At 39.9% G+C, this 13,688-nt stretch overlaps 1 protein-coding gene across 1 annotated transcript in view; it reads right to left on the bottom strand.

Annotated features, from left to right (window-relative positions):
• Positions 1-832: 832 nt before the first annotated feature.
• The window catches only part of SLC49A3 (solute carrier family 49 member 3), a 36,032-nt gene continuing 23,176 nt past the window's right edge, over positions 833-13,688 (bottom strand). The window contains exons 7-10 of the mRNA XM_072155383.1: positions 9,568-9,720; positions 5,510-5,667; positions 4,778-4,890; positions 833-1,904 (exon numbers count right to left, since the gene is read on the bottom strand). Of these exons, the coding sequence (XP_072011484.1) occupies positions 1,765-1,904; positions 4,778-4,890; positions 5,510-5,667; positions 9,568-9,720 (564 nt within the window). The 3' untranslated portion in view covers positions 833-1,764. The remainder of the gene's footprint in view (positions 1,905-4,777; positions 4,891-5,509; positions 5,668-9,567; positions 9,721-13,688) is intronic.

Genomic DNA, 13,688 nt, shown 5'->3' with positions numbered 1-13,688 from the left:
ATTGTCCAAGACTACAGGTCTCCCAGGTATTAGAAGCCTGCTTTATGTAGATTAGGTACTGCTTGAACTGTTACATTTGTCATCAGGAGGTTAAAGAGAACCCGTCATGCAAAATAACCCTCCTAAACTAAATATATTTTCATAAACTGCCATTAGAGAGCATTGCCTCTATCCCTTCATTGTCCCTCTACATGCCTGTAAACCTAAGAAATGAGGTCCTAAAGCTGTATGCAAATGACCTGTGAAATGTCCAATGAGTCATTAGCATATTCAAGCTGTCCAGCTTATTAATGAGTGGGAGGCACCACCACACCCCCAGTGCTTGACTGACAGCTGCTCCATGTAATGGCTGCTCCATGTGCTTGCTGGTGGCCACGCCTCCTGCAGCCTGTGTGTGTATAGGAGAGATACAACAGCTCCAGGCAGCCATGTAAGAACATGTCAGGTACTTGTGTAGCTGATGTCTGTGTCTCTGTGTATTAGGAGAATGCAGCATGTCAGCAGATACACTAGCAATGCTTTACTATACATTACACACAGACATGAGCAGGGAGAGGGGAGGGGTAACAGGGGTGACATCACTGCCTCTGACCATGTGACCAGCCTCATTTACATAATAAAGAAAGGATGATTTTAGAATGATTAATGTATGAAATAACTAGATAAAGGCTGTGATGGAATCCTTGTGAACTGCTCCAACAGGTAGTGGTGACAGGAATAGTGACAGAGACCTGATGACAGGTGTCCTTTAAAGATGACTATTGTAGGGGTACAGCTCACTGGTGAGAGCAAAGACAGTTCAGAGGCAAATAGGCAGATTTGTATTTCCACACTGGTTTGTCTACAAGTCTTTATTAGAAGATTAATTACAGGCTGAATATATACAGGCTCATCACGTGAAACAAAATACAAATAAAAGACATGCTCGTCTGGGCGCTAGCTATTACAGTAGCATTTTCTTTCTAGCTACTAAACACAGGAGATAAACATAAAGGCAGTCTGTACCTTGATGCTTGCTTTACTGAGCACAAGATCCAGCTCTGGTCAGAGACCCTCCCATGGTGCAGCTAGGGTTTATAAACGAGCAGCACTAAGGCTGCCCCAGAATCTGGATTTATCATCAACGGCAAACCCTTTACCAAGCATAGGTGAGAAATCTAGCTGGAACATAGATTGCATTGATGATTTTTCCAGCCACTGCCTTACACCTTGTATTTGTCTTGTGAGACAGTGTTCTTGTTTTAGCTTCCTCTTTTATTAGCTGATGTTCTTGTGTTTGGTTGCATCTTTTGTAATTGTCATATAAAGGTTAAGCCTAAAACATTTTCAAAGGCCTCTTCTTCCCTACTCACCACAGTTCATCATTAGGACTATTCATAGACTGGACCTTATGGAGGGTATAAATATCTTTCATCCAAGTGAAGTCATTAAATACAGGAGTAGGGATAAAAAAATTCACTTTTTCAAGAGTGAGATTTGGCTATTAGTTAATGTTATAGAGCAGAGATCATAGACCACCACTACTACTTCTTGGTATTGTATGTACATTTGTCCCACTCATGTAACTTCATACCCTGTGCTCCTCAAAAAGATGGGGACAATCATTGTAATCAATGCACACAATCATTACATTTTTGTGAAAGCGGTCAAAATGAAGTGACCCCGTTTACACTTATCCAAGTCTTTTCAGGATATTCAGTATTATATGATTCACATGATCCAGTGTCAGGACGCAGCAGCCTTTGCAGTCTATATAAAAACAGGTCATTCCTGGACAAGTGCATCTTCAGGTCTTTCCTCTTCTGTTCCAGCCTCTGCTTTTAACCTTTTGTAATCCGTATGAAAAAAGATGATAAATATGCAGGCTCCAATGCTGCAAATCCCTGCCATGACTAAAGTGGCCACTGGTTTTAAGAAAAAGAAAAGTGCCATCAGTAAGCAAGCAAAAGTTTGATGGAAATAACAATACCATACCTGAGTGAAGTTGCCCCCCCCCACCTTGTTCAAATCAAGCAAAATTGGTGTCAAACGTTTGTGCTACGTTTGTGCTGGTTTGTGCAGCAGAAATTTTCGTTTGTGCCGCTATCGTTTTTAAGATTTTAATGAAAGTTTCCAGAGGTCATCAGAGGTCAACCAGCCCCCCCACATTGCCCAAATGAAACAAAACTGGGACCGAACAATTCTGCTACGTTTGTGCTGCTCAAATTTTTGTTTGTGCTGCTTTTGTTTTGAATATATGAACAAAAAAATTAAAGTTCAAAAGTTCAAGCAGCCCCCCCACAGTAACCGAATCAAACAAAACTGGTGTCAAACGTTAGTGCTACGTTTGTGCAGCAAAAATTTTCATTTGTGCCGCTATCATTTTTAATATATTCATACTTTTTTGCAAAGGTCATTAGAGTTCATTTCTTCCAAAGTACAATGTGTTTGCTAGCTCCCCCTGGTGATCAAATCAGGGAAGTGTCACTAGGTTTGTTTTTTACCAGTTCATCCTAAACACCTTGAACACCTGAAGATACCGTAAAAATTATAGCGGCACAAACGAAAATTTTTGCTGCACAAACATAGCACTAACATTTGACACCAGTTTTGTTTGATTCGGTTAATGTGGGGGGGCTGCTTGAACTTTTGAACTTTAATTTTTTGTTCATATATTCAAAACAAAACCAGCACAAACGTAGCAGAATTGTTCGGCACCAGTTTTGTTTGATTTGGGCAATGTGGGGGGGGGGGGGCTGGTTAACCTCTGATGACCTCTGGAAACATTCATTAAAATCTCAAAAACGATAGCGGCACAAACAAAAATTTCTGCTTCACAAACCAGCACAAACGTAGCACAAACGTTTGACACCAATTTTGTTTGATTTGAACAAGGTGGGGGGGGCCAACTTCACTCAGGTCAATACCATAGCTGAGGGGATGTTCCCTTTATGACATAATTCTAAAATTGGAGAAATGAAATACATCGTTATTATATCTCAGAGCTTTCAAAACATTAGTACAGTGGGACATGTTCACTGACAGAATTCTGGTAAAATTTACAACTAAAAGAAAATATTCCTGGCTTGTCAAGAAGACGGGGAATAGGGTAACTTAGGTGGCTTATTTGAAAAGGGGCTAACTTAACTTTTAACAAAATTCTATAACTGAATAACGCAGATGATAAAAGTAAACTTTGAAATACACTTAAAGAAACACTACCTCCATCCAGGTTGGCAGAGGGGAGGGGGCTCGACTCTACAGTACTGATAACCAGGGGCAGACATCCAGGAGGAAGAGAAGGATGAGAGGTAGCGTATACGAGGAAGGCAACTGAGTTAAAGCGGTATTCCAGGAATATGAACGTCTGATACCAAAACCCATGATGCTATTAATAAATGAATAGAACAAAACTTAATGTTATTAATCACAAAATGGAGCTTAAATAGTTTGATTTTGTGATTCACAAAATGTTATGGCCTCTCTAAAGTAGGCAGAGTGATCACCAAGATGGCCGCCACTGGAATCCTTAGTTCTCAGTAAGTCCTCGCTTTTATGCTCTGCGCCCAGTGATGATGTAATAGACTGTGCTGCTCTGTTTACATAGTAATTATTCGGCAGAATTATCAAGCTTGTCTGAAAGTCAAAATATTTCTAGTTGCCCATGGCACTGGTAAAATGAAAGCTGAACTGTAATTGGTTGCCATGGGCAACTAAAAATATTCTGACTTTCAGACAGCTTGATAAATCTGCCCCTATGTGCGTAACTGCAAATACCTCACTGAGATGATGTCTCACCACAAAACTGGATTCACTGCAACCAACTACAAACTAACAAAGTGGTAATCACTTGACCTGCCCAGGCAGATGCAGGACATGTGATGTGGACATGTGACCAGCAGCCATCTTCTGTTCGGTGTCTGTTCTGCGCAGAGGAAATCAACGGACTGATTAAAGGGCCAGTAGCCATTTAATTCTTCATTACAGTCTATGTCCACAGCATTTTTCTGCTAAATGGAGCAAATTTTAAAATAACAATTAATTACATATTAGCTTATATTTTAAGTACCCATTTGTATATCAACTATGTTGATTCCTGGAATACCCTTTAAGGCCCCTTCCACACTAGCGAGTGTGATGCGATGAACTCGCATCACACTCGCAACGCAAGCTGCCGGGAACGCACGGCCCGAACGCTGCACCGCGGGAGTGAACTCAGCATGTCAGTTCACTCCCGCAGTGCAGCGTTCGGGCCGTGCGTTCCCGGCAGCTTGCGTTGCGAGTGTGATGCGAGTTCATCGCATCACACTCGCTAGTGTGGAAGGGGCCTAACTCTTTCAGTGGCCTTAGCCTAGTGGACCACAATTAAGTGTTTCTTAATGCATAGCCCACTGGGAATCCTCCTGGATGCAGTTTGCCAGTCTGGGCACTTGTTGCACAGTGTCTGACACTGGCCTCTTTTCCCACAGCGGGCGCCCCTGCCTGCAGCAAAAAAATCCAGAAATATTTTGGCACCTTTTTGTGTACACAGACTAAGCCAACTAATAGGTAGAATAGACTAAACCATCTAAAGATATACTTTGTGCCTATTACACACTTTAGGTTGCACTATAACCTGCACAAGTTGCTTGTTGATAAGCAGCGCGGCTTTGAACACCCCACTACATGCCCCTCCATGCAAACCCTAGTTATGCAGAAATACAACTTTACCAAGGCTTGTGTGCCAGCACAAGCCATGCTAAATGACCTCCAAAATATATTTTATTTAAGTTGACAAAGCAAACAGGAAAATACTTACTTGACCAGTCGTATATTTCAGTCTGATTCATGCCACATGAGGATAGTGGAGATACCGCATAAGGTTTGGTAAGTGACTGGAATACCACCATAAATATTAATCCCTGGACTTGACTAGAGAATAAAAACACATGTACTTATTAAAACAAAGCTCTTGATTTTTATTATATGTCAATACCCTCATCTCTTTTCAACACCGGCACAGCAACCGAAAGCCACTCAAACTGAAACCAGCCCCCACACCCCCTTTCCACACTCCCTGCTTCTTCCTAACCTTCCCTCCTTCAGTCTTACCATCTTAACTACTGCATATGTTAAAAGGTGAGCAAATGTTTGTCTTGCTGACAAGCTGTTGATGCGCAGTTAACAGGGTCCTGTCTGCACGGCAGTAGTCAGCTATGACTCCCGGCTTCTACATGCATTTGGGATGTTAGTCCAGAAGGTTGTAGTTTTAGGAGGAAATGGGGTGGCAGGAGTGAGTACACCCATAGCCTAATTTACATATGCTTTAAACTGCTATTTTTTCCAAATTGTTACTTTAGTATGTGAATAAAGGTAAGTTTGAGTTCAATGTGCTGGATGTCTGTAGCCTATATACAGTGTGAGGCCTATTTCATATGGACATATGCTGAAGAATACCACTGCGTGTTGGAGGGATGAGCACTGCTCATCCCTCTTCAAAGCGAGTAGATGTAGATATACAGACTCAGCAAGTGTGAACTATTCCACTTACCCTGATATAAAAGCCAAGCCTGTTGAGCTGCCTTCACCAACTGGGTATGAACATTCCACAGCTAGTTCCATAGCAATTGGATAAATTGCAAATCCAAAAAATCCAATTAAAGAACAGATAACCACCAACAGAGGAGCAATTTTCTTTAAATTAGATGCCTAAATGAAATAAATAGGTAAGATTTTTATACAATTATGAATCTAAGACACTAATGGAAATATATTTCATATATTTTATGTCAATTACGCCCACCCTCTCCATATAAGGTGGGCATATTGCAGTTACACCCGCAGCATTAAAAAGCCAGTGGCCATAGTGGCTTAGATCATCACTCCCCGTGACGTCATTGGGGAGCTGCGGTCTGTTACCATGACAGCCTCGGGTCATACAAAGACTATTTACACATTGTAATAGACGATGTGCAAAATCCCCATATACTGCTATACTGATTATGGTAGGACCAATTAAACTCTAGCAGTCCGGATCGGAACGGAGATGTTAACTCGTTCAATCACGCAGTCAATGCTGTGTGACCGTGGGATCAATGTACCTGCAGAGGGCTCCCTCCCTCTCTTCCTGGTGACATCTTCTTAGCCGGGTAGCTGGGGACCTAACAAAGGTCCCCGGGTCTGCCATCGGCACCTGCCTGCTCCTGGGCCGAGTGGATGCAGAGGCTGACATTTCTAATGCACTGCAATACATGGTTATTGCAGTGCATAAGTATGAACTAGTGATCACATGATCACTAGTTCATATGATAGTAATGTGAAAATAATAAAACACAAAAATAAAAGAATTTATGAAAATGAAAAATACATATAAAAGTAAAAAAAAAAACACAACAACATGTCAGATATCACCGCGTCCCAAAATATCCAATCAATTAAGATATAAAAATGGTTATTCACAGCGGTGAACCCCATAACGGAAATGCACTCAAATGTCCGCTCAACACTTTTTTGCTGCTTCGCAAAACATAAAAAAAACATAATAAAAAGTGATCTAAAGGACACACAGTCCCCAAAATGGTAGCAATGAAAATGTCAGCTCGTCCCGGAAAAAATTACACCTTAGCCAAATCTGTACTCCTAAGTATGAAAAAGCTATAGGAGTCAGAATATGGTAAAGGTAAAAAATTTTTGGGGAGTACATAAGTTTTAAATGTACACCTAATAAAACATAAATTTGGTATTGGATATCAGTGGCACAGGGTTAATATACCACATGATAAAAAGTTTACAAATTCTCTGGGATAAAGGTTTGTGGTTTCTGAGGCCACGTTCACACATGGCATTTTGGTTACGTTTGGAAAAGCAATCCAAAGGCTCCACTCAAGATCACATATTTTGGTAACATTGTGTTTCCAACACGTTAACTAAACACGAAGGAAATGCAATCTCACCTCAACGTGTGATAGCAGGTGGAGCCTTTGGAAATTGTGTTACAAAACGCAACCAAAATGCTACGTGTGAACATTGCCTCAGGGGGCTCTACAAACATGTCATGGCACCTGAAAACTATCCTGCCTACAAAAGCTCAATGGTGCTCCTTCCCTTCCGCGCCCGGCCATGTGCCCTGACAGTGGATTACATCCACATCTGGGGGGTTCTTTTACTCGGAAAAAAACTGCACAATATATTCCTAAATGAGTTTTTTTTTACTTTTATTCAGTTAATGTGGGTAAATTTTGCAGCTAAATGACTGTATTAATGATAAATATTAGTGAATTCCAAATCAAACCTTCATTTTGTTTGAATTTCTGTAAAATACATAAAGGGTTAACAAGCCTCCTGCCTGGAATAGTTTGAGGGGTGAAGTTAATAGAACAGGGTGATATGTGGGGGCTTCTATTAACAGAACTTCCAAAACCTCTATAGAAATGAAATGGTCCCTAAAATAATTAGTTCTAAAATTTTCCTGAAAATTTGAGAAAATGCTGTTCGATTTGTGATCTTTCTAGCATCATAATAAAACAAAAGGATACTTCCAAAATGTCACCAACACAAAGCTAAGATATGGTAAATGCTACTTAGTCATACTACCCAAATTAGTTACTATCAGTTTGAAAAACAAAACATTTTGAAGTTTGAAAATAGCTAATTTTTTTCTAAATGTTTACCAAATTCGCCTTTTTTTCATAAATAAATGTTAAATATATGAACCAAAATGTCCCACTATTTTGAAGTAGAAAATGTAAAGGAAAAACATACTCAAAGACACTTGGGTAAGTTAAAGCATTCTAAAGTTATAACTGGATAAAGTGACACATGCTGGTTTTGAAAAATAGGCCTTGGTCATCAAGGTGCAAATGAGCTTAGTCACTAAGGTGTTAACAAACATATCAATAAAAATCATAAAAATGCTAGGTATCGCTGAGCCCAAAATATCTATTAAAATATAATAACTGTTACTCTCGACGGAAAATAACGCTCAAAGTTGAAAATGGCACTTTTTTGCCATTTTGCTAAATAGAAAAAAAGTGATCAAAAGGCCATACAGTCCTCAAAATGGTAGCAGTGAAAATGTCATCAAAACAAAAATTTGACACCACCCACAACTCCGTACACCGAAGTATGAAAAAGTTATTAGTGTCATAAGATGGCAAATTGTAGATTGTTTTTTTTGTTCAGATGATTTTTTTTTTTTTTTTTATACATCATATGTATGAAAACATTATAAAAACTATATAAATTTAGTATACCCGTGATTGTACCGACCCGAACAGAGAAAGAGACATGTCATTTGGGGCGCTGAGTGAAAGCCGTTAAATCCAAGCGCACAAGAATATGGCGCAAATGCTTTTTTTCACCAATTTCATTGCATTTGGAATTTTTTTCCAGCTTCCCAGGACATGGCTTGGAATACTAAATACCATCACTATGAAGGGCAATTTAATACGCAGAAAAAAAGCTCTCACACAGTTCTCTACATGGAAAAATAAAAAAGTTTTTGATGGTGGTGAGTGAAAAATGAAAACACAAAAACAAAAAAAAGACGCAGCATTAAGGGGTTAAGTGGCATGTTTAGGTGCAGGGTAGGTATTGTAACTAAATTTGCAACTAAACTTTTGCCAAATATTTGCCTCCCCCCATTTCACTTTCCTTAAAATTTAGTGTGTCTGGGGTGGGGCTTACCAAGAGCGGAGGGGCCTCCCACAGGCAAAAGTACCAAACAAATAAACAAAGGTTAATATATATATAATAACTGTAAATCTGTAGAATAGTCTGCTTTTGGAGAATAAAAGTTATAACGTTTTATTTCACATTACCTGGCCTATGTGCATGTGTCTCAGTCTCCTCATGCATTCTTCATCTACTCCACACCATCCCACTCCCTCCCCTGCCTGTTTAATGCACATGACAGGAAGTGGGGAAGGGAGCTGGATGAGTGTGGAGGAGAGGAAGAATGCATGAGGAGACTAGGACACTGCAGCTGCGATCACCCCTCCATCCAGGGACTTACCACACGCTGCTGGCAGGGAGCCAGGTAATGTGAAATAAAGTACTCTAAGCTGCCGTACACTTCATATGGAGTTGTACTATTCTTTTTTAATACATTGAATGTGGTTGAAGAAAAGCTATTTTCCAGATAGAAATAGACATTTTTTTAGATAACAAATTACATAAATATTGGCAAAACTTAAGATCCATTGTGAGTTACCGGTATGTCTCGGAAGATCCATAGGTGTTTTTTTTTGTCTCTTTTTGCAAAAGAAGCACTAGAGTTTTACAAATGTAATATGCCTTCTACATTATCCCTCAGTAGATGCCTGGTCAAGGTGGGAAGGTAGTCATCTGACATATATTATGTGGATGATGTGCTCTTCTCTACTTGACTACTGTAATCGACCTTTACTTTTGAATAGGTTTTTATAAGTGGTGACCATAAGACAACTGGTTTCTGATGATTGCAAAATGGCTGTGAAATTACAGCAAATGTAAATTCCACAGCCATTCAGCTATAGCTTAACTGTGAATGTGTTGGAGACAGCCCCCGCAAAGGAAGTGTTGTTTCAGATTTCAAGCCCTTTTTATCTCAATACATTACTGTTTACTCACCACAGCAAAGGCAATGACAGTTAAAGATGTCAACGCAAAACAGATTTTCACAACTTCTGTGAACTTCTTTGTCCGGTCAACATACAATCCGCATAGTAAGGCACCAATAGCCCCAAACACAATGAAAAGTGCTCCACACAAACCTGCAATGAACTGGAAAAACACTGAATTAACACTTTTGTATATTACTTAAAAAAGAAAAAAGATTTATGCATAGCAAAAAAAATGAGTGATATGTAACACACTGAAAACAAACTGTGGGATACCAATATTCTGGAGCCACAATGTATTTAGTATTGGAGAGATTTGAACGCAATAGCCGTTGTTGTAATTCACAAGTTCTCATTGTTGCTTTTCTGTTTTTAAACAGAAATCACAAAATATGGTCACTTATTCCACATAACTGCTGGCATATTCTGCCACATAATTAAACAACCAGAAAACCCCACTGACCTTTTGTTTTTTTTTTGCCTATGTGTTGTATTAGGGATGAATTCCAAACCCATTGGCCCTGGGTGTATCTCATCTCTATAACCTGCTCATGAGGATATTATCATGATATGAAGAAAGAACTACATGCCAACACAACATGCCACAATAATCAAATAATTAGTCTTTTCCCTTCACCTCCACAACGGCACTGACAGGAGGGATTCTCCTCCCCCAGGGACAGGAAACGGCACAGAATCTGTAAAAGGAAGTGCCTCCTCTCCTACTTCAGTTGTTTCCTGTTCCTGGACACGGATGGAATCCTCTCTTATCAAGTGCCAGGTATTGTTCAGCCTACCTGTTAGGAGCCTGGTTGGAGTGTCACGGAGCTTCGGCTCCCTCCAGACTCCTGACTGTTAGTCCTCTGTGGTATAGGGGCATGTCTAGGCAGATTGTAGGTTTGATGCCTCCGATGGAGTTTGCTGCTAGCACGGCTTGTTGCAGCTGAGATGGGGCTGGAGCGGTACCTCTCTCCTCCTCTTTCTGAAGTCCGGTGTCTTCTACTATCAGGAAGACAGGAAGCCATGGCGGACGGAAGTAAGGGGCAGAGCTTAATGACGTCAGCAAGTAGGGGGATTTAAAATTTTAGGCGCCAGTGTCTCGGACGCTGGTGTGTGCAGAGTATTTAACTATTATTTCAGTGTACTGGATCTCAATATCCCACCTTTGGTAACCAGGAACAACATAGAGCTGATGAAACTCCAGATGCCCCTGCCCTGGTTGGTCCCTCCTCATTTTTTTACCATATTTAGCCTGCTTAAAATAGTTGAAGTGGTTCTAAAGTGGTTGTCATGGACAGACAAGTTATTTAAAGGTCTGGAAGAAAAGAGGACAAAAGTATTTCCAGTTCATGATAATATTTCAAGTATGATTAAAAAAGAGTGGAAAGACCCTGAGAAAATTCCTTTAAACGCAAACCCATTTGCTGAGGAAGATGCTCTGTGATGGAATAAGGTGCCAAAAGTGGATGCCTCAATTGTGGGGATACCTAAAAAAGCCTCGTTGTCTTTAGAGGATGAAGGTCTCTTAAAGGACCCAATGGATAAGAAAACTAAAGCCCTTTTAAATACCGCTTTGTTGAGACAACACCTGATTTCAGGTACTTCTATAGAAGACATTCTATCATCCCTACCACAGTTTAAAATGGTAAGCAACTATATTGCAGATGCATCAGCCGATCAAATAAATCTGCCAGAGCGTCTGCCTTGTCTAACTCGGCTAGAAAATATACTTGGTTAAGAACTTGGTCAGGGGACACAGGGTCCAAAAACAAGCTAGTAGGTATTCCTTGTGAAGGAGACAGGCTTTTTGGATCTGAATTAGATGATATTTTGGAAAAAGTGTCAGAAAAGAAGTGGTTCCCACAGGAAACAAAATTCTTCAACCAGAGAAATCCTTTCATAACCAGAAACATTTTCATCCCGATCAGTCAAAAAGAGAAGGTCAGACCAATTTCCAAACCTTCTGAAGAAAGAGCAGAAACATCTTTGTCAACAGGCCACAACAATCAAAAACCAGTTCCCAATAATGATGCCAGGCAGATGATGGGGGGCAGATTGAGGGATTTCTACCAGGCTTGGGAAAGAACAACATCCTCTGGGTTCTAAATGTCATCAAATGGGGTTATCGGATCAAGTTCCAGGCTGCTCTCCCTACGGACATTTACAGCATCGTTCATCTAGGCCGTCTAGAACAACAGGCTATGGAGATGGAAATAATTTCCCTGATTCACAAACAAGTATTAATTTAGGTACAAGAAGGTTTTTACTCATCAAAGTTTCTGGTAAAGAAACCAAACGGCTCATATCACACAATCATAAACCTGAAGAGGCCAAACAAATTTCTTCTGTACAAAAAATTCTGAATTGAAACGGTGAAGACAGCACCAATCTCATATCACAAAATGCTCAGATGGGGGACTTTAGACTTTGAAGATGCATACTACCATGTGCCGATTCATCCTGACTCTCAAAAATTTCTCAGAGTGGCAGTATTCTTAAAGGGCAGGCTAACCCTTTTAATGTTCAATGAATATATTGTAAGATGAAATTTAATTTCTGTCATTTCAGTTTCATTTATTTTTCACCATCATGAAACACTCATAGGGTTAACAAACTTACCAAAGGTTGTTTTGAATATTTTGAGGGGTGTAGTTTGTAAAATGGAGTTATTTGATTATGATTTATTGTACATATTGTTACGGATGCGGCGATACCAAATCAGTGGGTTTTTTTTTTGTGATTTAGTGGTTTTTGTACTTTATTACTTGTGTTTAGGGAATTGTGGTGTATGGGGGACTTTCACTTTCTTTTATTATTTAATTTTGTTTAAAAAAAAAACCTTTATTGTTTTAACTTTTATTTACATTTAGTAACATGTGAGCTTAAACAAGTGATCTTCTGATCACTTGTTTAAGCTCAGATACAGCTTACACAGTGCAATACACATGGGGGAGGGATGAGGGGTCCGATCTACGTCAAAGCACCTAAAGGGGTTAACACCCGTGATCGGTGGAACCTCCGGCTGCGGGGATGTTAGACAGGTGTCGGCTGCGATATGCAACTGAGACCCGTTCTGCATTTATCCAGGACGCCAAGCTCTAATGTCTGCAGGGGTTTCACCTTTTAGCTCAGAATTCAGACACCGTCTGCTTGCTGTGCTACAATCTCCATCTCTTGTGCAGTCAGGCAGAGAGGATGGGAAGGGGCTCCCAGTTCTCATCTGTTCTGTGATTACTGAATGGAGCAGAAACTGCAGTGCTACCTGTGCCTCCTCCTCCTTACATGTTAACTGCTCTGAAGTTAACATGTAACAAGCCCAGAAGACCTCCGCCTCCACTACCAGGGGTAATTGTAGGATAGTAACTTTGTGCACAATATAAGGGTGTCGGATGTATTGTATGTGTCTGCAGTATTAGTGTATGATATGAAAAGACATGAGGACATATGAAAAAACAAAAAAAATATTATTTAAAAATAAAACATAAAATTTTCCCAATAAAATGAAAAAAAAGTCCCCCACTACACAATGAAAATCATTTTCATAGGCGATCCGTTTGTCAAAATGAGAAACTTTAACCCCTCAAAAATATTGAAAATGAAAAAAGGTCCTTTAACATTTTATAATTTTTAGCTATCCCGGTCACAAAAAAAATATGGAATGCAGATTTTTTTTTTATGTGGTTCTTCCGCCTGCATTTTTTTTTACCTGTTTTGTTTAACCTAGTGCAGCTTTTCACTATCCCAAAGACTTCAATGGCCAAAAAAACTGCGAGGACACAAAAAGGAAAGTAACTAGATCCTCATGTTATTTTCCGCACTGAGCAGCAATTTCCACGCCCAAAAAACATGAATCATCTTCATTAATTTTTCCAAATCACATGCATTTCAATGCTGCTGTATTACGCTGCAGAATTTCCGCACCAAAATATGTGTGTAAAATTGGCCAAGCTCCTCTCGCACAGTCTTTAAATTGCATTTCAAAATGCAAGTCAAAGGCTGTGTGTGAATGCAGTCCATGACAGTCCAAGGAGATATAAAAATTGGTGGACACAGCAGCAGAGGGTGTATTATGAGTTTCTGCAGCAGCTGATGTATGAATTACAAAGTTCTGCAGGTGTTGAGATTTTTGTA

Source organism: Engystomops pustulosus, chromosome 1, assembly GCF_040894005.1.
Source record: "Engystomops pustulosus chromosome 1, aEngPut4.maternal, whole genome shotgun sequence".
Lineage (NCBI taxonomy): Eukaryota > Metazoa > Chordata > Amphibia > Anura > Leptodactylidae > Engystomops > Engystomops pustulosus.
The sequence above is the reverse complement of the archived record's forward strand: the minus strand, read 5'-3'. Positions and strand labels throughout refer to the sequence as shown.